Source organism: Serinus canaria, chromosome 1A (genome assembly GCF_022539315.1).
Source record: "Serinus canaria isolate serCan28SL12 chromosome 1A, serCan2020, whole genome shotgun sequence".
Lineage (NCBI taxonomy): Eukaryota > Metazoa > Chordata > Aves > Passeriformes > Fringillidae > Serinus > Serinus canaria.
Window position 1 is genome coordinate 49,372,826 of NC_066314.1, and position 26,275 is coordinate 49,399,100.

The 26,275-nt window shown below is 43.2% G+C and overlaps 2 protein-coding genes across 2 annotated transcripts; one reads left to right on the forward strand and one right to left on the reverse strand.

Annotated features, from left to right (window-relative positions):
- Positions 1 to 19,733, forward strand: DDX17 (DEAD-box helicase 17). The gene is made up of 13 exons (XM_050970106.1): positions 1 to 349; positions 4,405 to 4,555; positions 6,489 to 6,588; positions 6,726 to 6,859; positions 7,471 to 7,536; positions 7,838 to 7,979; positions 9,556 to 9,716; positions 9,805 to 9,977; positions 10,297 to 10,407; positions 10,862 to 10,923; positions 11,422 to 11,481; positions 15,691 to 15,930; positions 16,586 to 19,733. Exons 1-13 carry the CDS (start codon positions 306 to 308, stop codon positions 17,107 to 17,109), a joined length of 1,968 nt encoding a protein of 655 aa, XP_050826063.1. The 5' UTR covers positions 1 to 305; the 3' UTR covers positions 17,110 to 19,733.
- Positions 19,055 to 26,275, reverse strand: KDELR3 (KDEL endoplasmic reticulum protein retention receptor 3). Its single transcript, XM_009086503.4, has 5 exons — positions 25,711 to 26,275; positions 24,667 to 24,767; positions 24,011 to 24,169; positions 23,428 to 23,680; positions 19,055 to 20,526 (listed from the first exon to the last, which is right to left on the reverse strand). The coding sequence occupies exons 1-5, from the start codon at positions 25,799 to 25,801 to the stop codon at positions 20,486 to 20,488; spliced, it is 645 nt and encodes a 214-aa protein (XP_009084751.1). The 5' UTR covers positions 25,802 to 26,275; the 3' UTR covers positions 19,055 to 20,485.

Consider the following 26,275-nt stretch of genomic DNA (forward strand, 5'->3'; position numbering starts at 1 on the left):
AGCGGGCCGGGGCGGCGGCGGCCATTTTGTGCCGGGAGCGCGGAGGAAGAAGACGCTGGTGTCTCCACACTGCCCGGGCCCTGGAGCCGACCGAGAGCCCCGCCGTTCCGGCCGCTGACGCCCAGCGGGTCTCGGACCCACTGACCACCTCTTCTCCTTTTGTGTCCCACCAAAGAGGCGAGGTGGCGCAAAGCGAGGCCTCCGAGGCGCAGCCGCCCCTGGCTGGACCCTCTCCCCGTACCCCCAGCCCCTCGCCGTCCCCACGGCCGGCGTTCCGCTGCCTCTCACCCACCCCTCCGGGGGCGATGAGAGGCTTCGGGGACCGGGGCCGCGACCGAGACCGCGGCGGGTAAGGGGGAGGGGGTGTCGGCAGGGAGGGGGGGCGGTGGGGGAAGCCGAACGCTTGCGTTGGGGGGCGGGGGAAGGCCGCGGGGTTGGGGGCGTGTGTTGGGGTGGTGGTATTGGGGGAGCCACAATCCCGTCTGTGGAGATTTCACCCCCAAAGATTCTCGTGTGGGGGCGGGGGTAGTTGGAGGCTTATCGGTTCCCAAGGCGGGGTGGTTGGTTTTGAGCGTTTTGTGGGGTTTTTAATTTTTTTTTAAATTTAGGTTTTCTAGTGTAACTAATTCTGAGCCTTGCTTGAAATTTTAAGGCCTGCATCCACCCTACCCCCTTAATTATTTTCTGCCGGCCGCCTTATTTACGCCGCGAGACCCGTGGCACCCTTCCCCCTGCAAGCCACGGAGGTCTCGGTGGCCCTGGCAGGGCCGGTTGTCCTTCTGTTTGCCCTTCTGCTTGTCATTGCTCCTTCTGGACTTACTGAAAAGATGGCTGTGGGGGGAAGATCTCTCTCAGCTACGCTCCTAGGCTTACCGTGATAGGAAATGGGATTGGAAACGCTGCCTTGCGGGGGTCTTGGGCACTCGGGAGGGTGATCAGTGAACCGTGGTGCTCGACCACACTTGCCAAGTTTACATAGGGCTACAGAAATTATTTCTGGTTCTGTAAAGGCCTAGTGCTTGATACTCTTGAATCTGTTATTTAAAGGAGGTTTGGCTTGCAAAAGGCTTTTGCAGGTTTGATTTGATGGGATTTTTTTCTTTTGACGATGACAGCAATAAATACAGTGGCTTTATACTGTGTAACTAGATTGAGTACCGAGATTTTTAAGCGTTGAAAGTAATAAGGCTTTTGTGCCAGGCCTTTTTAGAGAGGAAGTTAAAACTAATTTCTGAGTGGCATTTTCAGGATATAAGTAGTTCTCAAGGATTACCAAAAAAACATATAGTGTGGGTTCTGGTATATGGTAAGCTAGATCTCAATTTATGAGTCTCTTCTCCATTTTTTTTCCTTTTTTATTCTCCCCCACTTCCTTTTCCTCTTGTTTTCCATTGCCACTGGGAGATTAAAGAATGTTTTGCAATGCACTTTGCCATTCAGTCATCTGTGGAGGGAGATAGTTGTGTCATTGCTTTATCTTACACCCACATTTAACATTCTGAAATTAAAAGATACTTTCATTTTTTTTTTTCACAGAGAGGAGGGTTCTGGTGTTTTTCTGCTAAGAGATTTCCAGCTCAGTTTAACACAAGGACATTGGAGTAAGCGCTTTGGCAAGTCTGAGATAGATCAGACCACAGCTGGTTTTGGAGTTTAGTGAGTGAGCTTGAGTATGCAGATTTATATAGTTACGTAAAATAACACTGGCCAAAGTGTTGCCACAACACTTGATGTGCCTTAAAATTAGTGTTATTTAATTTTCTGTAAAGTCTTTAATTATAGTGGATGCTTCTCTTTTAGATCAGGGCTTTTGATGAGTAGAAAAAGTGCCTATATGCTTCTTTGTGAAGTTTGTAGACATTTGCATGATTTTTTTTTTTTCATATTATCCTGGAAGCCTTAGTGCATTCAGTTTGCTACTTAAGTCCTTTTAAGGTGTGAAAATATTTGTAACCGCTAACAACTATCTTACTTCATAAATAATCTGTATAAGATATTGGACCACCCAGTGTGCTGGTTCAGCACCTTTTGAAACTTTATCACCACTTCTTTTGTAGTCTAATCACATCAAAGGGTTCGAGTTTTCTTTGTCAAGAATGAGCTGTAGGTGACTTCTTAGGCTGGAAAATTGTTATGTTTTGCTCTGGAATGTATCAGTTTTCCTCAGTTCTGTCCCAGAAGTGATGGCACCAGTAATATTAGGGAAGAATGTTTTGAGCCAGCCTGAATTTGCCTTTGAAAAGAGGGCTGTTGGCAAACCAGGGAAATACTAGATTTAAGCCAGTTTAATTTGAGTTAGAATCTCCTTTTACTTGGAGTCAGAATGTGAAGTGTCAGTTACTGCCACTTTAGCAGCTGAGCCCCCACAGAGGCAGCAGCGTTCAAGGGCTGCTGTAGGGCTCTTTCCTTTCAGGTCAGTATTCAGGCATAATGTGTGTAAGAGTGGAGAACTGAAACTGTGTGCCTTCTGTGTAGAATATGTAATGTTCTCCCTCTGGATAGCTTTGGAGCAGGTATTCATAGTGCCCAGCTGTTGCAGTGTCCAGCCTTGTAGGCAGCCCTGTCATATGTTTCCTTTTGTAAGGGAACTCATCAGCCCTTTGAACCTCCAGTGGACTTGAGTGTGTTTATGGGTTTTGTAGGAACTGCTTGGGTACTGACCTTTCTGACATTTTGACATCAGTTTAGCATGATAGGTTACAAATATCATCACTAAAGGTTAATGTCCCTGTAAATGAAAGTCTGTGCCTTTTTTTTCCTTTGTCCTGGAAGGAAACCTAATGCTTAAATGCATTTTTGAAGTTGTGCTTCACAGTCTTTTTCATAAGAGAAAACTTGATGACTCTGCAAGCTCTCTGGAGGATCTAATAGACACACAGATGAGAAAATAATGGATATTTATAGGAAAGGGAAGAAGCCTAATGAACAGTTGCAACATAGCAGACATTTTAAAACTAACCTAGCAGGTTTTAAGTTCAATTATATCTGCCATATACTTGGCCTTTCCAACAATATAACCACTTCTTCCTGTTAAAATGTTGATTTGAGTTCTGTTTCTTTGGTCTCTTAGTCACTAAAATTTATAGTTTCCATTGGGAAGTGATTTAAAGAACAAATGTACTTAATGTTTGAGCAGGTAGTCTTGTACTTAAGATAATTCAGAATTTTTTTTCAGCTGTTGTTTATTTTTTGGTAACTATTCCACCTCCTCTTTCATCCACAAGTTACTCCTGTAAAAATGTTGCTTAGAGATTTTTGTTGCTTTCAGTTGATTTCATTACCAGTATTTTGTTTACTAGTGGACTACCTGGGTAGGGTGCAGACACTTGGGTTTTGCTGTCTGAAAGTTGTTTGAAGTGGGCATGTCTCATGAATTCATATTTTGCATAAAGCTGTATACCTTTAGGACAAAAATGGACTTGATAGCATTTTGAAAAGTTCTTTCTGCTGAGTTTGTTCAATACTAATGAAAATGCTGTAACTTTTTTTGGGGGTGTGTTATTTTTAAGTACAATTCATAATATTTACAGTAAATAAGCATATAATGCCACTGGGATTTAGTTACTCTTACAGCTTACTGCTAGAAGCTCATGTTTTGTCTATTACATTAGCCAGTCATTACAGTTAGTTCCCACTTTCTGAAAGGTATATGATTAACTGGATAAAGAAAACTTAGAAAGAGCAATAACTTTTGAATTGTTCTGCTAGAACAGAAATTGTTTTTTTGTGAACATGAGCTTCTTACTCTCTTCAGTCTTCATCACAATGCATTTCAGAGTGGACATGATTTTTCCCAGGTTGTTTTTGGGTTTTTTTTTCCTTTTAGGCTGTGTTTTTTAAAAAAGAGTTGGTTTTTTTTTTTTATTGTTGATTACAGAATTACAGATGGACTTGCAGGCTTGGCTGGTCTTGTTTGCTTTCTATTCTTCAGTCTGCTGTTTTTCATTTGAAGCATACTTCTTGATAGGAAGGGAGAGAAGATATAGAGGGGGAGATAGCAAAATAGCTGTCTAATGTAAAACTAACCTTGAGAGACAGAGAAGGAATTTTCAAGGAGAGATTTTTCTCACCCCTTTTATGTAACGGTGTTGTAAGTGCACTGTCAGTTTCAAGACAAATGCTATGGGTGTACAGCAGCCATGTCCCAGAGGCAGGAGCTTTAAAGGAGTGATTTACAATAACATGGTTTTAGGTTCAGAGACAACCCAAAGCAGGTTTATGTTATTTTAAAAGTTTTATGCCATCATACTGGTTGGAGGGAGGTGACTTGCTGGAATGTTGTGCTCATATGTCAGCTTGGGGAAAACACAACAGAAAATGGTTAAGAAAATTCCAGAATAATTCTAGAAGAGTTTTTAAATACTGGTAGTATTTTTTTTAAGTAACCAACATTCACATTCACAGGTTTGGAGCAAGTCGTGGAGGTCCTCTTCCTCCAAAGAAATTTGGTAATCCAGGGGAACGTTTACGTAAGAAGAAATGGGATTTAAATGAACTGCCCAAGTTTGAGAAGAATTTTTATGTGGAACATCCAGAAGTGGCCAGGCTTACTCCAGTAAGTTCTATGTTGTCAACAACAGAAAATGTCACAAGCTGAAAAACTTGTCCTAGGAAGTCTGGGACAGCATATAAAGTACAGCTGACTCTTCATTAAGCTTGTTTGGTGTGTGTATTCTGCTGGATGCTTGTTCTAGTTGCCTTTACCGTTTAACATTAGCAAAGGATGTGTTTCTCTTCTTGATGCTTTCATATGAGATAGTTTATGTTTTGTCATTTGTTTTGCATCTTTATAATGCTTGTCTGGTCTAGCGATTTGTCAGTGGAGATAAAACCTAGAGAATTACAGTCCTGGAGAAGCCCTGGAAAAATGTAAGATAATGAACTAAAAGTGACAGAAATACATGAGAAAGGTTTGAAAGTAATACTTCGTCATAAGAGTAATTTGAGCTGAAGGAGGCCTTGGGGGGCATCTCTAGTCTAATCCTCTGTTTAGAGCAGCCCTCATGGTAGAACTAGAGCTGGTTGCTTTGTGCCTTGTCCTTTTGAGTTTGAATATCCCCAGAGATGAGGAGAGTTTATATTCTCTCTGGGTGGCTGTCTCAGGGCTCAATGTTTCTCATGGGATTTTGAACATCTTTCCTATAGTGACCCTTCAAGTAGCAGTTACAGGTCACTGTTAGCCCAATCTTTCCCAAGCTAAACAAGCTCAGTGCTCTCAGTATGTCTTCATATGGCCTGTACCACAGCCTCCAGCTTTCCCCCATAATTTGACATGCCCTGTTAAAACCATGTCCTTCTCACACAGGGGGCTCAAAACCAGGTGCAGTATGCTGTGTTCACTCTGTAGATACAGAAATCTTCCTTTCCTGTCGAACTTGAGTCTAGTCTTCTACTCTCTAGTGCAATGTATTTTTATAATTTGAAATTAAGAGATTTTGTTCTTAACATGAGGCAGCAGACAAAATGTCATTATCTGATTGCATAGACTTACACATCCATATGCAGAATATGAATATGACATAAAGGAGTTGAGGGGGGGTATTAACTTCCTAAAGATACCACAGCTTGAGCTACTGAACCATAGTTTGCATCAGCTGCTGTAGCTGCCTTTGGCTTAGTCAGCTAGAAGGATTTTTGCGTTTTCCCCAGAAGTAATTTTCTTTTTTTGCCTTTTAATTCAAGCTCAAGGGATTCTCAGAAATACTGAATCTATTGCTTTGGATAAGCATGTTTGGTATTTGTGCATCTCTATTGATTTCTAATAAGCATTACAATAAGGTCGTGAATTGTCAGAAGAATGTTGCAAAGGACAGTTGGACTTGCAAGATAACCTAGACAAAAATAAAACACTTTTTCCAATCCTGAAATTGTGCTTGTCTACACATTTCCGAAATATTACAAGAAGTTCCTTAAACAAATTATGAGGTCCTAGGGTATCATTATGATGTTGTCAGAGCTTCTGTCATTATCTGAAACATTCCAGGCAATTGAGTTGCAGTTATCCAGCAAGAACTCTGTATTTATCTGCCTCTGGAATGTGTTAATTGAAGGACAAGGACTGCCTGGCCTTCTGTTCATGGTATACTAGGACCTCCTTAGTTTGTTTAATTCTTAGCACTGTCACATAAAGCATATCACTTATCCTGTGTTTCTAATAATTTCTCAAGCTGTTGGTCATTTCTAGCTTCTGTAAAAAGTGCAATTCCTAAAAATATTCCTTTAACATATTTTTCATTTAGAAGGGTTGGTTGTAAGAAGAGATTGACATTTGTCCTTCTAGGCTATGTAGAGAGCTCATACATCTGAATATCAGAGAATCTGTACAATAACTCAGACTTAAAGTCTTTAGGAAAGCAGTCTTTTCTAGATCTGTTTGAATTTAGTTCTCTAACAAAGCTGTTATCCAGAGGTGAGAAGAGAGTTAGTAGTTAGAAACATGCACTTTAAGTCCCTGCATATAAATATTTTTTTCTTTTTTTCATAAATAGTATGAAGTTGAAGAGTTGCGAAGGAAGAAGGAGATAACAATTCGGGGAATGGAGGGCTGCCCCAAGCCGGTGTTTGCCTTCCACCAGTGTAGCTTTCCGCGTAAGTAGTTTTGCCATCTTTAGGACCATGAAGATTGCTCAGAAAATATCTGAACAGTTACTGGTTCTGTTCTCTAAAACATTCTCTAAAGCCTCAGTTGTCCTTTAAGAAATTTATTCTTTTCTTGAATTCTGAAGAGTATGTGATGGATGCCTTGATGGACCAGAACTTCACAGAACCCACTCCGATTCAGTGCCAAGGCTTTCCACTAGCCCTCAGTGGTCGTGACATGGTGGGCATTGCACAGACCGGCTCTGGGAAGACACTAGCAGTGCGTATTCTTTCCTTTCCTTTCTTCAGCCAGCCTTCCTGGTCAGCTGGTAGAAATTACTCATGAGTTAGTTTTTGGGCTTGCCAGTACTACCAGTGGGATGATTACGTTTTTAAAGCTTCTTGTATTGCATCATGGGGGACACTTGAGTTTCAGCTCAGCTACAAGCCTGTTGTATTCACAGGTGTGTGTTTTGTGCATCTTCCTGTTTGGATGCTTAGTCAGTTCTCTTTGGTCTATGCTTACATTATGGTTTTAAAGCAGGATGTTCTCTTTAGCACATATGTTTTATAAACTACACTGGTTAAAATAAAAAATGGTTGAATTTAAGCATAGACCTTAGTTTTAACTGCAGTGTTAAAAAGGATTTTTATCCTTTATCAAAAACATTGGCTAAGATAATGATTACTAATTCTGCTGACTTACGCTCCAAATTTAAATGAGTCTGCCTTTCAGAGGTGCTGAGCAGCCAGTTTTTGGGCTCATGCCAGAGTGGATGCAGTTGGTCAGCAGCTCTGAAAATCTTCTGTTCTGCTCGATAAATGCAGCTATCTAGTTTTGCAGAATCACAATTTGTATATATTACAGAATACTGTTTTCTTCTGTTTTAGTACTTGTTGCCTGCAATTGTTCACATCAACCACCAGCCATATTTGGAGAGAGGGGATGGCCCAATTGTAAGTGCTTGTTGTTGATTCTCTTTTTGTATGTGCAGCATGACATTGTTAATGAGATGGTGCTTTATTTAATTGATGTATTAGAATAGTAGTTTTTCCTATTCTATTCCTATCAGAACAGGAATTTTTACTATCACAATGTGAGCATCCCACTCAGTTGAAATTCTGTGCAAATGCTGACATAGTCTAAAGATATTTAAATGTTTTAACTAATAAAGAGCAGATGGTCCAACTTTGCTTATGGTTTTATGTTAGGGATGTGTATGCAGCTTGACTCTTCCTGAATAATTTCCTTTTGCAGTGTCTGGTTCTGGCACCTACTAGAGAGTTGGCCCAGCAAGTGCAGCAGGTGGCTGATGATTATGGCAAATGTTCGAGACTGAAGAGTACCTGCATATATGGAGGAGCACCCAAAGGCCCCCAGATCAGAGATTTAGAAAGAGGTAATTTTAAAATGGGTGGCTGCTTGCAGTTTCTGGAGGAAGTGGTATTGTAAAGTCTGTAAAAATAAAACTTCTCAAAACCTGTCTGGAAGGGGGTGAGGGTGAATGAGTGCCTCATTTTCCAGTTGCAGTGATAGTTCATGAGGTAGTTCTCTTTGCTGTATAGTGACGTGGATATTAGATTTTCTTTTTGTTTGCTCTTTGAACATTCCACTTGTGAAGATCATCAGGGTGTAGAAAGGGAAAAAGAAAACCTCACAAAAAGGAAACAGGTTCTTTTAAGGAAATGCAATATCAGCATGTTTAAGGAAAGTTTTTTCTTAAGGCAGATTTCAAGTTTTCTTCCTGTAATCATTCAAATAATCAAACTTTGTTTCTGAATATATAGAAGATTCTTTGGACAGCAGGAGCAGTGAGTGGTTTTGCTTTGGTTGCAGCTTTTTTTTCTAGATTTTGTTGTTTGGGGTTTTTTTTCTTAATTGTTCTTAAGCACTAAGCACTATGTACCCTGTAAGCAACCACTGTAACATGGTAGTGCACCAGTGTTCTGTAATTTCAAATTCAGAAATGTGCTGATGGCTTTCATCTTCACCAGATAAAAAATGTAATGGAGTTATGTGAAAAGATGGAAGAATTGTTATCAAGGCAGATATACATACAGATTTATTCAAGAAATCAGAATAGTTGACTTACCACTGTAGTTCACAGGGTCTTTATTGCAAACTGCAGTAGTGGGACAAAGGCGTGCATGGTGGAAGTTTATGGGATATCTCTGTTCAAGAAAACAGTTACTCTCCAACTCAATCCCAGCATCTTCAGTAGCAGAGTCCAAGGTTTCATGAAGATTCTTTGGGAGGATCAGTGTGCTGGGTTTTTGCACACCTTTCTGGAGTGCTGTAAAATAGATATTCTGTGTAAGAAGAAAATCCTTTTCATGCCTCTTCTTCCTGAAACTTCCCTTCTGTGGACGTTTCAGTGACACTGAAGTACTCACCGGTAAAATTTGGGAATTGGTGGAAACCAGGTCTTCCTTTTAGGAATGTGTAAATTGCCCAACTTGGTGTTAGTTAGGAATGTTTGAACTCTCTTCTTATCCCCACAAATGTTGGTAAGATGTTTGTCTCTCACTGTTGGTGCGTAATTGCTCACTATTAAAGCCCATGCTTTGTCTTTATATATTAAAAAAAAGTTAAAACCCATACATCAAAAAGAGCACTTCATGTTTGAAAATGACACCTCTCTAGACTGTAAGTCTGGATGAAGGTGGTTTAGGCTTGAGTAGAAGCTTAGTTCCTTTCTGATTTTTGGACAGCTCTTCACAGGTTTTCTCTGGTAGTAACCTTTTAGTTTCTGTACTGCGTTTATTATTTTAATAGCACTGTAACAGTAATTTCAGAATGGAAAAAATATTAAACAGAACTAGGGCGCTACTGAAGTGACTCAGTCTTGGGTACGAATGAGGGTGGTGCTTTTTTTTTTAAACAATTTTGCTTTGGAAGGTGATTCATTCTGACTAAAAATACCAGTTGACATTCAAATGAAGAGCATTACTCTTTTTCCTTATTTTCTTCTGAAGGTGTGGAGATCTGCATTGCTACACCAGGTCGTTTGATTGATTTCCTTGAGGCTGGAAAGACCAACCTTCGTCGCTGTACATATCTGGTGCTGGATGAAGCTGACAGAATGTTGGACATGGGATTTGAACCACAAATTCGTAAAATTGTTGACCAGATAAGAGTGCGTGATCCTTTCTGAAGGACAGTCTCCTTTGTTTTCCTATTTGAAATCTAGTACTATAAACAGGTCTGTTTTCCCTTTTCCTTAGCCTGACCGCCAGACTCTGATGTGGAGTGCCACCTGGCCTAAAGAAGTACGCCAGCTTGCTGAGGACTTCCTGCAGGACTATGTTCAGATCAATGTGGGAAACTTGGAGCTAAGTGCCAACCACAATATCCTGCAGATAGTGGATGTGTGCATGGAAAGCGAGAAAGACCATAAGTAAGCTGGTGTTCCCACCATTTTGCTTTCTTAGGTTGTACTTTAAAGTCTGAAATGCTTTGTAAGCCTATTAGGAATTCTAAATAGTGAAGTTACTTGTATAACTATTTAACCTTTGAGTGTTACAAAGTCAGTCTGTAATTAACTAATTTCTTGTGTATATTTTGACCATACCTCTGCAAACCAACAGAAATTCTGTGTGGTACTGACTAACTTATATGGATGTGTGTTGTGTGTGTCCTCAATGTATTGTCTTGGGGGAGAGATCCTCTGTTCTGGTACACGTGGCTAAACGTCTTGGCTCTCGTGTCTGTTTTAGACTAATACAGCTGATGGAAGAAATCATGGCAGAGAAGGAAAACAAGACTATCATCTTTGTGGAGACGAAGAGGCGATGTGATGATCTCACTCGAAGGATGCGCAGAGATGGGTGATTAGCTTCTCCCCTTCCTCCACTTTTTTCCTAGTGGGAAACAAAAACTGTAATCAAAAGCAGGAAAGTTTAAATGTTTGCGATTCTGTTGTTGGGAGCAACTTATCCGTTATTTTCTTGGCTGCATTTAGTCATTGTTTCCCAGAAGATTCCACTTCATCAAAACATTAGTACAAGAGAGAGTGTTTCTATGTGTTGCAGGTTTTTTACTGTGTCAGAATCCTGGTATGCTGATGGAGACTGTCAATATAGCAAACATGATTTGGCTTAAATGGTTGTTTATGTAGGTAGTGGATTTACAGTACACATGCTGGGTAGCTAGAGGCCAGAGAATAAAATATTTCTCAAATCTTAACAGTTTTTCCCTTTTAAACAAAATGCCAATAAAGCTTCCTGTTTCTTTTAATGTATGTACTTTCTATCTATATTAATGTACATCTCTGTTTGGCAGTTGGCCAGCTATGTGTATCCATGGAGACAAGAGTCAGCCAGAAAGAGATTGGGTGCTTAATGGTGAGTCCACCACTGACAGAAGAATAACTTGGGCTGCTGTACTTAATTTACCTAGACATGTTTTTCTCTGGTCTGTTTTTTTTTCGTTGGTTGGTTGGTTGGTTGGTTGGTTGGTTGGGTTTTTTTTGGTTTTGTGGGGGTTTTTTGTTTGGTTGGTAATTTTTTTTTGTTTGGTTGTTTTTTGGGTTTTTTTGTTAGTTTGGTTTGGTTTTTATCTCTAGACCAAATAGACACCTATAAAAGGACTTCTCTTGCCTTTGTGCTCTTAATTTCAGTACTTGTTCCTTTTTTTGTTTGTTTTGATTAAACAAAGTGGGAAAATTGCTTAACACAGCTGGAGTTTGAAAAATCAGTGAGGTATTATATCCTGACTTTTGGGGGTTTCTGGAATTGACCCACCTTATCTATCTTCTGGAAAATGAGCATTTAATGTAAATCATATTCAAGTAACTTTATAATTTTGGAAAATCTTACTTCATAGCATGCTTTGTTTTACAGAGTTTCGTTCTGGAAAGGCTCCTATCCTCATTGCTACCGACGTTGCATCTCGTGGGCTAGGTTTGTACACATAGACCACTCTTGCCTACTGCTGCATATTTTTCTTCTTTGGACTGAAAAACGTTTCTTTAAAAAAAAAAAAATTCAAAGCGTGATTTTCCCCCACATGTGAAATACGTTTTTTAACATTAATCTTTTTTTTTTCTTTCATATTCAAAGTCTCTTCCTGCTCCTAATGAACAGGCTTTGGTCTGCAGCAAGGCCTAGGCATGACCAATCGATCGCCAAGAGGGAGAAGAGACGTCCAATTATGCAACCCAACCCTTCCACCACACTCACTTCTTCCCCTAATCCAGTTTTTGTTGCTGGATGGTAGGGATGGATTGCTCTCAGTTCAGAGCGTGTCAGATAAAGTTCAAGTAGGAAGCTGTGGGAGAGCATTTCAACAGCAAATAGCAAATATTCTCCCTGTATGGCACACCACAGATTTGAACATACCAACCCCAGTGTACACGCATGTTTACCCTGCAGATGTATTCACATCTGAGAAAGCACTGCTCCAGATCTTTGCTCTTGACATGTAACCTTCCCTCCTCCTCTGTGTTCCTTCTAGGCAGGACCACTGAGATGATATATGGCCTTTAACATCTTGTTACCCAGACGTGTAATTGAATCAAAATCGCACAGCTCTGTTCTGGCGGTATGAAAATGATCTGTCTGGATGCATCAGTTGTGCCCCCTTTTATAATAAGCATATTTGTGTTGTGAAACACCATGTGCTGAGCGCAGTCCTTATGCATCTGCCCACCCTAGAAGAGGAGGATGGCTGCTGAAGTGCTCTGAGTTTAATAACAGATGTTGAATACTCTGCCCACCCTGAGTGTGGTAGACGATAAACTACTTGAGAGTCAATGTCTCATTGTAGTAAATTCTAGACAAAATGACTGCAAATGGGTGGAGATTTAACTCAGAGAATCTGGTTTAGTGAAAGTCTCAGTTATCTAAGCTCTCTTTTTGTATGCTGAAAGGGTGGCTGTGCTGTGCATCATATGGTCACTTTAATACAGGCAGACCATTAACAGACTTGGCAGCCTTTGTTCACACAACCTTCACCCCTCCTTCCCCTCCCCCCTCAAAAAATGTCCAGCACTTCCTCAGGAAGTGATTATATGGACTTCAGTCTCTGCCCTCTAGGGTCATGTCTGGACCTGTGCAGTTAGAACTTGGGCCTGTTGGGAGAAGGGACTGAGGCCTGAAACCAGTTGGTATGAAAGAGAGCTGCTTTCTCTAGCAGCATTTTTTAAACAGGCTTGCTATGTGCTGGTAGCTTCTTTGTGCATCTTGCCTAGACATTTAAAACAGCCTCAACCCCCTCAAAAAAAAAAAATCAACAAAAACAAACACTCTCCCCCAAAACTACTCAATTGGATAACACTTCAGAAAACAGTCTCCTCACTTCCCATCGTCCACTTCACCCAAGCTGAGGGGGAAAGGTATCAGAGTCTGTTTCTTGTTACTGAACAACATCTCTACTTGTTTTGGGGCCCTGAGTTTGCTGCTTAAAGTAAGTCACTTAACTGGCAAACTTCTGGACGACTTCCTCCAAGATCCTGGAAAGTGAAGGCTTCTACCTAAATAACATAAAACAGGGGCGCGCGCCTTTTGGCTGAGTCACCAGGGCTTTCCCTCTTCCTAATGGAACATTGGTTTCAAAAAAGCTTCTTGCAGGTAAGTTCTGAGTCCCATAATGAGTTCTTTGTGATAATTCCCTAAAGTGAGGTCCTCTCTCTGCACTGATTTTTTTTTTTTTTTCTTTTTTTTTTTTTTTTGTTCAGTCTGTTAATCTAAAAACATTGAATTTGTTTTGTTTTGTTTTGTTTTGTTTAACAAAAGCTTTGATATCAGCTGTAGATAATTCTCAGTGCAGGGGTGGGGATACATCTACAATCATGGTCTAAACAGCTCTCTAGACTAGCATGCTTGCTAGTTTATATCTGTCCCGTTTAATAATTGGAGACTGTCTGTGCCATAGGGTGTTCTGATGGTCTGACAAAGGGAATGTTTCCCAGGTAGCTGTCAAAAATGATTTACAGTCTCCATTCCTGATCCTGCTACATTATCTTCTAAAAGTGCAGGAGGATTGCGAGTGGGCACAAACACTTTGGAGCACGCTAGACTGGAGAAGCTGAGTCTTGTGCACGCTCTGGTCTTCAGCAAGCTGTGTGCTCTACCAGGACCACTTTCTAGTCTGGAAAACACCCTTGCATCTTCCTCTTCCTGCCTTCCCATTCTTTCTGCTCCTCCCCAGTCAAGTCAGTTCTGTCTGCATTGGTAGCTACAATTCCTTGTGCTTTCTGGCAGGAAAGCACGTCCTTGTATCCTCTCTGGTAATTCAAGTCACTTGCTACTGGATGTGCAAAACGGGACTGGCTGAGGACCATGTAGCCTGGAGCTTGTCAGTCTAGCTACACCCCGGCTGTGAAGATGCAATCTGTCACACGTACTCCTTTCTATACTCCACTTTCCCCTTTAAAAAAAACTGTTGCATCAAGGACCCTAGCTGGAGACTCGCGCAGCCCCCTGTGAAACCTGCCTTCTCACTCCGTTTTTTTGGTGTGATTCAGGACTTTGGAGTCAGCAAAGACTGAGGAGCCCCCCCCTTTGCTGTAATAAGAAACAGACATAAAGTCCCCCTCTTGTCACAACAACCCACAATGTTTTTTATTTTTCCTACAACCCCTTTGAAATTGATGCAGTCTGGGCAATAGATGCAGTCTGACCCTTTGGATGTAATTTTTGTACCTTCATTTTTTTGACGATTGCCCCTAAGAGCCCCAAATAGGGGACAAAAAGCGTTGGAGGACCTGAAACTTTTACCTGAGCCCAGGTTCTCCGGCGCTTCCCAACCAAAAGGGGCTACAGAGAAGCATCTAAGCCAGTTCACAGAGCGAGCGTGTGTGGGGACTTCTCGCTGCCACGGACCCTTGATGCATGCTCCCCGCGCTCCAGTGGTCCCGTGTCAGAGGGCGGAGTTTTCGAAAGGAGGCCGCCAAAAATAAAAGGCAAAGAGACGGGATCGGCTGCAGCGGTTTCCCACAGGAGGAGGGAGTGTGCATCGGTCTGGTAACAAACAGAGAATGTTTCTCTCTTTAAAACAAAAAGAGCAAAGGAAATCACAAAAATCTGTGTTTTATCTTGGATATTTTCAGAATATTCTTGTTAAAATGCAGATTTTAAATTTTTTTTTTTTATGAGCTGTTAGGGCTCTTACTGTAGAGTGGTGCATTTGAAAATACTGTATAATATAGCAAATAGGTGCTCTTGGTATTTAAGGTGCTTTCACTGAAGCATCGCACTAATATTTACTTGGTTTCTGTCACTTAAGTTTACAAAGTCTTGTCTTAAAACACGTAATTTGGAACTCATATTAAAACTGTTTTGCATACAAAGCCATTTTGATAATTTTATTTCCTGCTTCCATCTGAACTGGAAGTAGGGAATTGCTTATGGAACTCAGATTGTTCAAATTGTGCAAGCTTGCCAGAGCTGGACAGAGCAGCACAGAAATGTTAGTGCAATGCATTCTAGTGATAACTACAAAGCTGAGTTAAGATACTTTAGGTCTGAATAATTTTTAATGAGTTGGCTGAATAAAACTAATGTAATTTGAATGCCTAAAGCTTTAGGTTAGGGGAGTTAGTTTGCCGTATTTTATTCATACTGTAAAAGTAAATATTTTTAAGACTGTCTTTTATTTCATGTTGCCGAACGGAAGGTAAGTGATCTCATTACTGTTAGTTTTTGTTAGACTTCTCCCAACAGAGTAAAAGCTTTACTATGGCAGTTCTGCTCTTCCTCCACCCCAGTTTGCTCTGTCTGATGGTGACATTTTCACTTTACAGATTGTGTTAAAAAGAAATATAAAATTCAGTTAACTTTTTCACAAACATCAGTGTCTTTGATACAAGAAGACAGAGAAGTGCATTCCGGGGAGGATGACTTTGAGTGCAGGGCAAAGCTGCTTTAAAATTGCTGTTCTTTTTCAGGGCACTGACCTTTGTTCCTCATGATCTTCAATTTCAGTCTTCTACTCTTTTGGGATGAGTCTGTCTTGTATTTATTCTGTGCAATTACTAACTTTGTATTTTTTTTTCTTATTACTGTCACCTGCATTCGTGCTCCCCACCTTTCGTTGGCACGTCCTCTCTTCTTCTCCCCTTTCCTCAACCCTACCCTTTCACTGTGCTTCGCTCCTGGGCACTTCACAAGATGTGGAAGATGTTAAATTTGTGATAAACTACGACTATCCGAACAGCTCCGAAGATTACGTGCACCGTATTGGCCGTACTGCACGTAGTACCAACAAAGGTACTGCCTACACCTTCTTCACACCAGGAAACCTGAAACAAGCCAGGGAGCTTATCAAAGTCTTGGAGGAAGCCAATCAAGCCATCAATCCAAAGCTGATGCAGCTTGTGGACCACAGAGGAGGAGGAGGTGGTGGTGGAGGTAATGGCACAAGGGCTACACAGGGGATACATTCCCCATTTTGAGGGAGGGAGTGTTAAGAGGATAGGGAAGTACTAAGTATAGATCTAAGATAACACATCAGTAATAAAGCTGTTCTGTACTTGAAGTCCCAGCACTTGATGTAGACATAGTACTTCTTTCCCAGGAGAGAGGCAGTCCCTTGTTTTACCTTAGCTGTAGAATTTTTTTCTCTTGTAAGGTCGTTAGGGAGCAGATTTTGTGTGAAGTAATTACTTCCTCACAGCTCCTACTAAGGACAGGCAACAAGGTGCATGTCCAAAATTGAAATCGGTAAAGGAATACGCTGAATTTCAGAAGCTGACACTCTTTTTCTTCCCATTCCCTGAAGGAATAAGAAGTTTCCTTATACTTCTAAATTAGTCCTGAATTTTTTCTGTTTCTTTGTCTCCAAGCACATGCATAAAGAACCATTGTTGAACTTCATGTTTACATCTTGAACAAAATAAGGAGGCCTGTGCACAGCTGTGCAGAGAAGTTACAGTCAGTCAGAAGAAGGTGCTCCTTGGGAGCAAAATTGGAGATGTAGAAGGGGGAGAAATGTTGGCATAAGTGTACCAGAGATCATTGTTTAAGACTTGTTCATGGTACTAAATCTTAATGTATCCATCGCCAGGAGGTCGTTCTCGTTACCGAACGAGCAGTTCGGTAAACAACCCTAACCTGATGTACCAGGAGGAGTGTGACAGGAGGCTCCGGGGAGTGAAAGAGGGCCGCAGAGACTCAGGTGGCTTCAGAGACCGTGAACGTGGTGAAAGTTTTGCCAACGGAGCCAACAAGACCTATGGCAGTGCCTACGGGAGCCCAAATTCTGCTTTTGGGGCAGCACAGAGCCAGTATGGTTACACTCAAGGGAGCTATGGAGCAGCTGCCTATGGCACAAGTGGCTATGGCACTGCAGAGTACAGTGCTAGTGGCTATGGTGCCAGCACCACAGCTGCCACGGCTGGGAGAACCTCACAGAGCACTACCCAACAGCAGTATGCAGGGATGGTGGGGCGCTCGGGCCAGCAGCCACAGCCGCTCATGTCACAACAGTTTCCGCAGCCCCCTGCCACTAACGTAATGGGCTATATGGGACAGACTGCCACCTACCAGTACCCACCCCCTCCCCCACCCCCACCCCCCTCCCGCAAATGAAACCACTTGCTGGTGACCAGTGTAGACCTCTTACATTTAAAGGAACCTTTTCTTTCTCTTCTTTCCCATTGTGATGTCTCTCATGCAGGTTAGACTTAGAATTCACTATCCAAATCCCTTGAGCCTATCAAAAATGGCCCCCAGCCCACATTAATGACCCTATCCTCTTTTTTTTTTTTTTCCTTTTTTTTAAGATATATGTATAGTTGACTGGAAAATTTATTATTTTTGTCTTGCATGTTGAGGAATTCGGAAATCTTATTTTTTGTAAAAGAAAAGGGTATAAGGCAGATAGGTTCCAGCTGGATCATCTTGGTGTCTAAGGTTTGTGGGAAAATTTGCTTTTGCAGGAAAGAAGTTTCTATTCTGTAAAACATTAACTTAATTTCAGGAAGTATAAAGAGAGATGGGAAACGCTGGGGGAGCCAAAAAGCACTTCATTTAAAATATAAATGCAATGGAGAAATGCTCACTTCTCCTAATCTTTTTTTTTTTTTTTTTTTGAATAGCTCACTAGTACTGCTTGTAATCTTACTGTAGGTAACTTTCCATAGGAAAACTCTTCTTATTTGTCAGAGCTGGGTGGTGTTCGGAGTAAAGCCTTGGGTATATTACTGGCAGTTTCTGTAGTTCTGGAAGCTCCATTTTCTCCTACCGTAACAGCCGGCAGTAGGGAGCTTGGGTTTAGAAACCCTGTGTCAGAGACCAAACCTGTCTTGCACTACTCCCTGAAAACCATCTACCCACAGCTGCTGTGGGTACCGCTGCTGAAATGTTCAGCTAAATGTTCCCTACCGTTAAATTGCAGCATCGCAAATGCGTGGAGACTGATTATCGTTGAATTGGTTACTGCTCTCAAATTTGGTTTATTGTTTGGTTTATTGAAAAAAGTCTTCCTTGAGAGCCTAGAAATTATGCATAACTGAAATGATGAACAACGTTATTTTGTTTGTCTGTCCTTCACAAACAAATTCCCTTTTGCCATGGGGAATGTTCTGAGTGCCGCTACGCTCGATAAAATGTGACAGAGTTTTCCACACTTAAATTTAAGAGGTTTGAATAGAGTGGGCTGGGGGGGGGGGGGTGGGGGGAGGAAGGCAGGAGGAGATTGCTTGGGGTCTCCTTTTCATGAGGTAAGCAGTGAGCTGGTTAGTGCATCTTGATTCTGAAGCTTTGTTTCTTTTGTACCTTGCACTGACTATCGCTTTCTCTGGCTTTTGAGTGCATTTCCCTGCTCCACTGGTCCCTTTGGGCTGAGTTCTTGCAGGTAGGTAGAATTTTAGAAAATGTTAGAGAAGAGTGAAATTTTAGTACATACGTAAATAAAACTTGTTTATTTTACAGGCTAAGGTGGGTGTGAGGGGGGTTTCCCCCTTTAGTAAAGCATGTTGTTGACTTGTTATTTCTAATACCAGACGGTTCAGAGACAGTAGATGATAACAGGAGTTGGCTGCTCTTGGTCTGATAAGATGACAAAAGAATGGATACATCTCCTGGTTTGAGGCACACTCTTTGCATTAGGAGTGTGCAGGGGGTTTGTGGGTTTTTTCTGTTGGCGTTCTTGCATATGGATGAACAAGGCAGCCCACTCCTTCTGTAGCAGAGTGGAACTTCTTATAGCCCTGAAAAATAGCTTGCTTATACAGAAATTATTTCTTTTAACATTTAATTTCTTCCCAGAGTAAAATTTTGGGGGATGGATGCACTTTTTTTTTTTTTTTTTTTTTTTGTGCAGTACACAGGTAGGTTGCTGACAGGGAGAAGGGAGATTCCTTCCAGAACCTCAGTTCCCTGGTTCCATTTTATATTTCCAGTGCATGGGCAGGAAGTTCCTTTGCTTGTGTTAAGTGAAGTGAAAGCCAGAAATATTTGTTTATCAGGCACTGACTGCTAGGTCTTTGGCCTCCCTTGCAAGCAAATGTAGAGCTTTTTTTTTTTTTTTAGGAGTAGAATGCAGAAATGCATTTGAGGTGTGTAGGAGTAGGACATCGCACTGACTGGCTTGAAAAAGGGTCTCTGGACCGCCAAAGCTGCCTTATAGTCCATTACAGCTTTCAGTTTTGGGGGTGACTTTGCATGTGTAAACATCAAGGCCAAGTCTTGCAGTGGTTTGTTGCCCCTGAGGTCAGCTGAAGTCCAAGGTCTCACTTTAGTTCAGAGTGTCAACCAGACCGCTGAAGGCACTGTGGCATGTGCTGCCCCTGTCCCACCTGGTGCTCTCTGCTCTGCTCCATGTCAGCTGGAGGGCCCTTGTTGATAAAGCATTAACTTCTAGTGTTGTTTGCATTGTTTTCAATCCGTAAAAAGTTTGTGGGAGTGTCAGATATCTGAGCTGGGTGTCTCCTCCCCTCCCACTTCCTGAAGCAATTTAGTGTTTGGATTTCTCTGAACAATGGAAGAGTTACTAGCTTTGTGTGGGATCAGCATCTTGTTTCACACACCTGCTGGTCTCTGAACACATTCCTGTTGTATTAATGAAGACTTGAATGGAGAGATTCATAGATCTGTGGTGTTGAGGCACAGGATACTAAGAGCAATGTTACTATTCTTAGTTTGTAAATTGTCCTTTTGATACCATCTTGTTTTCTTTTGTAGGTATAAATAAAAACACTGTTGTCAATAAATTGTGAACTTTGTCTTTATTTTTGGAATGTAAAGCTGTCTTTGCCCCTGTTCTTCCCAGTTCTTAGAAGTCAAATTGAAGGAGGTGGAAACACTTCTTGGCAACCGTCTGAATTGTAATTGAAATTGTCCCTGTTTGTAGAGCATAAGGAAACTGAAAATAAGTGAGTGAGGAGGATGTTTGAATACTTGTGGAATTAGAAGATTCCTGTTATTCAAAGGCAGTGTGTTTTTCTTGAATGTTACAGGGCCTGAATAGAGAGAGGGTCAGGCAGAATTAGTTTTTAAGAGGGTGTTAGTTCATAGAGAGTTAAAGTAATAGTTTGTAGCATTTGCTGTGTCAGACATGGCCACCTGTGAAATGGGTCAGTTAAGTTAGCACACTTTAATAAAGTGTGTTATGTGTTCCCTTTACCATGGGCACTTGCTTGAAGGACTAGTGGGAGTGACATTTTCCCTTGTGCTGCCTCAGGGTCAGGGTGGAGGTGTGTTTTGAGTGCAGATGCTGGGAAGAGCTGGGAGAGAAGAAATTGCACTACTTCAGTATTGGCCAGCACTAGCACCAAATTCAAGTGAGAAGAAATAAAAAAATGGAGGGAAGAGTCTGATGGATGAAAAGCATTCCAAGCCCTGTCTTCCTGGCACTGGGTTGAAATTCAGCTGAGCCATCCGTTAGTCAAAAAGCCAGGGAAGGAAAGCTGTGATCTTAAACAGCTTCGTCTTTGGAATTTCTTGCGCTGCCTATGGAATGTCTTCAAACAGGCATGGGAAGACTCAGCTTCTTTCCTTTTAAGACTGCAAAGAGAAAGGCACGGTAATGAGTAAATTAAATGGAATTCAACTGTTTTATTGTTTCTACAATTTTATGTTTTCTGACTTGCGATTTAGAGTGCCAGATAGTGGTGTGCCAGGTTTGCAGACCAAATGGGAGACAACCACTATGAAATGCTGCTAAGAGGGGAAAGCACAACCTATTTCTCCTCCTTTATGCTAAAGGAAAGGGTTCCTGTTTGACTTGCATGGTTACTTGTTCACAGGTGGACCATCTTAAATATTTTTCTTGATGATGTGCTATTCCTAGTGCTCTCCTCCTTTTGATACAGAGCATGGCCTGAATCAGTGTCTGTGGCCAGATCCCTGCTGAGCCCCTCCCACCCCATCTGTGCTGAACGTTGGCGTTGCAGGGATGCCTCTGGGAAATGCCACAGGCCCATAGGCTTAGATGGGGTGGCCAAATTGGGGACTGTCCTGTGGTCAGTGGTGCAGTGGCTGTGTGCCTGGCACAGGTTGGTACTGGGGTGGGCACTGAGGCTGTGTCTGTTGGGTGCCAAAGGGCAGGGCTGTGATATGCTGAGGATGCACCAGCAGGAGGGCCTGATGGACTGGGTGAGGCCGGAGGAACCGTGGCAGAATGGAGACGTGGAGGTCTTGTGAAGGTCAACAAAGTGGAATGCCCATCCTGCCCTGGGGTAGAACAACCCCAGGCACCAGTTTGTTCTGGGGGCTGCCCAGCTGGAAAGCGCCTTGCCAGAAACGGATTTGGGTGTGCTGGTGGGACACCAAGGTGAGCACAAGCCATCAGTGTGCCCCCATGATGAAGCAAAGAGTCTCTGGAGCTGCACTGCCAGCAGGATGAGCAGGGAGTTCTCTCCACTGAGCCTTGGGAGGCCACAGCTGGAGTAGTGGGCTCAGCTCTGGGCTCAGAACAAGAGATGGGGAGTCAAGAAGGGCCACAAGAGCATCTTGATGTAGGAGCGCAGGCTGTAAGCTGAGTCTGTTCGGCATTGAGAAGGCTGAGGGGCACCTTACCCACATGCACAAGTGTTGGATGGGAGGAGTGGAGACAGGCCCAGACTCTACTGAGTGGTGCCCAGTGACAGAGCAAGGGACAATGGGAAATTCCACTTCAGCCTCTGAAAATAGTATTTTATAGCGAGGGCGGCCTGACAGTGGCACAGATTGCCCAGAGAGGCTTCACCCTGGAAATAGTCAAACTTTTACTGGGCAGGACCTTGAGAAGTGTGAGCAGGGGCATGGATTAGATGATTTTCCCCCCTCCACCCTAACTGCCCACATCCCTGGCCATTCTGTGAAATACAAGCTCTTTGGGGAGCTGAAAGCTTCCTCAGGATGTATCTTTCATGTCCTTGTGTTAAACAGAAGGGAGCTCATCTAGTTTTGAAAACAAGATAAAAAGGTAGCTTTCTATAAAAATCCCTTTGCAGTGCTTTGGTATAGGCTCAGAAGTCTTACTAAATCCATTTCTTTATATAACACATTTTTGCTTTCTTTTTTTGTCATTACTGCCCTTTTTTCTGAGCTCTTCAGTGTTAGAAATGTTTTGAAAAGTTTGGTTTTTTAAAAGAATGTAAGAGATGCAACCTGCTAAAATATTGCTGGCTCTCATAAATGATTGCAAAGTATTTGCATGTCTTCAGACGCCGTTTCTCTCTTATGATCCAGAACATTAGTGTAAAAGAAAAGAGAAGAAAAAGCAATTCTCTTCCTGCTGTGATGTCCCATTTACAAATGTTTTTTCTTCTGCCGCCTGTATCATCTAAATTTTGCAGCTCCGCCACTAGCAGTGTGAGATTGGAAGCCAGCAGTTGTGTTTTTTCCCCCTTTTGTTCCACCATCACAGCTACAAAGGGTATGGATTTCTCACAAAATACAGGACACATGAATTGAGCGGAGCTAAAATGGGAATTAGTTAAGAAAAAAAAAAAAAGAATTGACGTGGAGCACCTGGATGGCAGTTTTAGAAGGTATTTTTCTGGCTACAAAAATATTTAATAACAGAAGGAAGTCTTAATCTGCCAAGGCCAGCCACCTGCTCAGTGCTCCTGTCACCTTTCTATCAGCAGGTGTATTGCACGAAGCTACCAAAAATCCATTCCTTGAAACTTCAAACGTGGGCCATCATTACTGCTTTTGGCAGACTTGTTGGGCAAAGTGAAGAAGGAGGAAAATAGTTAACCCCTTGACTAATTCCATCTAATTCCATCCTTCTCAACAGAAAGGTGTTTTGAGGTGTCCTTCAGCCTCAGCAAACCACAGCATGTTCTATGAGGATTTGGTGCACTTTTAAGCTCTGGTGGCCATTTACCAAAGCATGGCACTGAAATGGAAGGAGCATCTGCTTTTGGAAAACAGGAGTGTCTTGTCTACGCACATGCCCATCTTCCTACAGAATCAGTTCTTCACAATATCAAGAACTTGATCTTCTCTATCAAAGGAAAAGAAGGTTTAATAATATCTCTGTATGTCTGCAGTTGCTTTCTCAGGTACATTGTCTGCCTGCAGCTATTTTCTTCCCCCTCAAAGTTTTTGGGGGTTTTTTTGGGGTTTTTTTTTTTGGGTTTTTTTTGGGTTTTTTTTGCGTGATTCATAATCTTTCAAAATATATGTAGAATTGAATGTACCTCAGTTGTTAACTTCCAAGGTGAGGTTAAACCAGGCTTAACTCTGGTTTAATTCTTGCTGTGTTTCACACACACATCCAGAGCCTTGTGAGCAGTGATGCCCACTCTCAGCCAATAGATATGTTTTCTAAACTGGACTTCAGGTGCACAATATCCACCACAAACCCAGAAAAAAATAAAGTCGTGTAAGGATTAACACATGGCAAGCTGCAGCTCCACCCTATACTGCAAGAATGAATGAATTTTTCAGTATTACAGCACCCTGTTTACCTACCTTTGGTGACGTAGAGATAGAAGAAATCGCAGTAGAAGATGGTTTGTACCACTCCGGAGACGACAGCAATCTGGTCGTAGAAATTCTCTGTGTGGTAGCGCCAGACCCAGTTGGCAATGTAGAGGGCACGATAGAGGCCCAGGAAGAAAAGGTAGTGTGTCGTGATGGTCTCTGCTTCCCCTGTCTTGCTGATCATGAAGAGCTGAGGAAGGATAGCCACGGACTCCAGGTAGATGGAGAAGGTCCAGAGTATCTGTGAGGTGCAAAATGAAGGCAGTGGGGAGTCAGTGCTGGTTAGTATGTGTTAAGACCTGAAGCTTTTCATTTGCCAAATCACTGATATGTGAGGGGGATGAGTAGTGCTGCTGAAGCTGGGGAAAATGAGCTCGCTGTGCTGGGAGATGAGAGGAGACAGCGCTGAGCTGCTCCATAGATGGTACTGACTTTAAGGCCTGCCAACTTTGCCTTTCCTCCCTGCTTTTGCTGTTAAAAATCTCGGCTATTCAACATGCTGCTCACTCTGCTGCCTGTTGTAAGGCTGCTGCTGCTTCCCTTCCCTTTTCCTGCCTCAGCTTTTCCTTACCTCCAAGGGGGTGAAGCTGTGGTTCTCCAGAAATGACAGGCCTGTGACAGGGACCAGCAGGAACTCGAGGCGGAAGGAGTCGTTCTCACTGTCAAATGTTTTCCGGAATTTGACATAAATCATATACACGGTGACGTAGGCACAAATCAAAAAAATGACCTGTGGGAGAGAAGGGAGATGGCAAGACCTTACCTGCAATTGCACTTTCTGTGCTTAAAGAGGGGCTGGCTTTCCCAGAAGTCAAGATAGTGGTGAATGCTTTGCCTGTGTTGCCTTACAGATTGACTTCTGCTGGATATATTCCAGTGGTCACATAAAGCTTGCCACACCATGGGAATCTCAGTTTGAGTCCCCCTGGGGCACTCTGTGAAGAGGTTGGCTCCGTGGCAGCTTTATGTTAATGCTTCTGCCGTACAAGGACACCCAGGCTTGGTTCATGGCATCTTGTTCTGGTTTTAGTGGTACTAAATATGGCTCAGATCACTCACTGACTATGGCAAGGGGGTTTTTTGGTCAATGGAGGGACAGCAGCACCAAAGGAAGCATCCTTATCCACCCTTCCTAGCTGGAAAACTCAGTGATTGTGTACCCTCACCTCCCCAAGAAACCACAGCAAGCTGAGGGGAACCTCTCCCACTGTACTGCCCTCTCCTTACCTTCATCACAGTGTTATAGACAGAGATGAAATTCGTGAACAGGTCCAGGTAGCGGGTTGTGAAGACAAGGGCAAAAAGTATCTGGCTCTTCCCAGAGATTCCTGTGTGGAAGGGAGATGAAAGTAAAGCAGATGAAGGGAAGGGTCTGTGGGATGGTGGCTTCCCCTTGCGCCTCCTTTGGAAGCATTGATGTGTAAGTGTGTTGTTTTGTGAGCCAGGGCTGGTGTGTGGGTGCTGAGGTAGCTCTAGCCCAGAGTGGCCACAGTCTCCCAAGTAACAGGGCAGGTTCCTGCTGCTGCCCCTGAGTGCTGCCTGTAGGAACTGGTGCTTAATGGGCATGTCCATCACTTTGGCCAGTTCAGTCCTTGCTGTCCTAAAAAGGCCTTTCTCTTGCCTCCCTTCCACCTTTGCCTGCCCACCTCAGCAGGGCACTGTGTGATGTGACATCTGCTGCAGGAGGGAAGAGCTGCAGGACTGGCACTGATGGAACTTGGCCACTGCTGGCAGAGAGATGCAGTCGGGCCCACCCACTTCTGTACCTGCCATAATGGCCACAGCCCCTGCAGCCCAGCCCCAAAATCTCATGAGGAGGAAACTAAGAGCAAAACCCTCCTGCAGGAAGCTGCTGTCCTGATTTCCTCGCCCTGGGATGGGGCAGCCTCTGGCACCTGCCCACCACTGGCAGAACCTCCAAACTAAAGCATCTTCCTCTCCAGGTTGTTGGTGTTGGCGCCTCCACAGCCTCTTGCTCTCCTTTTCCACGTCCCTCCAGCCTTGCTGCCCTCTCCTTCACCTCACCACCCTGAGACCAACACCTGCCTGAGGCTGTGCGCCTTGCCACATCACATCCTTCCAACACAGCCCTCTCCTGGCCGGGAGACCTCCCAGAGAAAGAGGATGACTTCCCTCAGAGAGCCCAGGGCGGAGGGCTGCCAGTTCCTACGGGCTATCACTGCCCTTTACAGCTCCCATTTTGTTGTACCCTTCACCGAAATGCCCTCTGGGAAGGGCCACCCTCCTTCCCTGGGACATGGGAGCACTCACCAGCACAGGACTTGGACTTCACAATCTTCAGCAGGAGAATAATGATGGCCAGCAAGTGGGAGACATCCCCCAGGATGCGGAAGATGTTCATGGTGCCGGGGGACTCCTCTGGGGTGGAGGGAGTGGGCGGGAAGTTTTTCTCCACCGAGCCTCGGCTGAATGAACGGTCTCCTTGGGCTCAACTTTCCTTTTTCCCTGAGCACGGAGCCCTTCCTTCTCGTAGCACAAAGTTCAGTCTCCCCTGCCCCGTGGCTGCAGATGCCTTTCCCCTGCCAGGCTGGATGTCTCCCTTGTTTACTTTTCCACCGAGGCGGATTCTCGCTCTCCCAGCCCAGGGCCTTCCTGTCTCTGCTTTGGGCTGAAAGTTGGAGTTTGTCTCCCGGAGAGCTCTCCAGGCTGAGGAGCCCCGAAGCCAGCGTTGGGTGACGGTGACGTGGCTCCTGGCTGGCCGGGGAGGAGAGAGAGGAGGAGGCAGAGGCGGGAATAACTGCGCTATTTTTCCCTTTCTCTTTTTTTTCCTTCCTCTTTTTTCTTTCCCTGCTTGTCTCAAGTTACACGCGGAAGT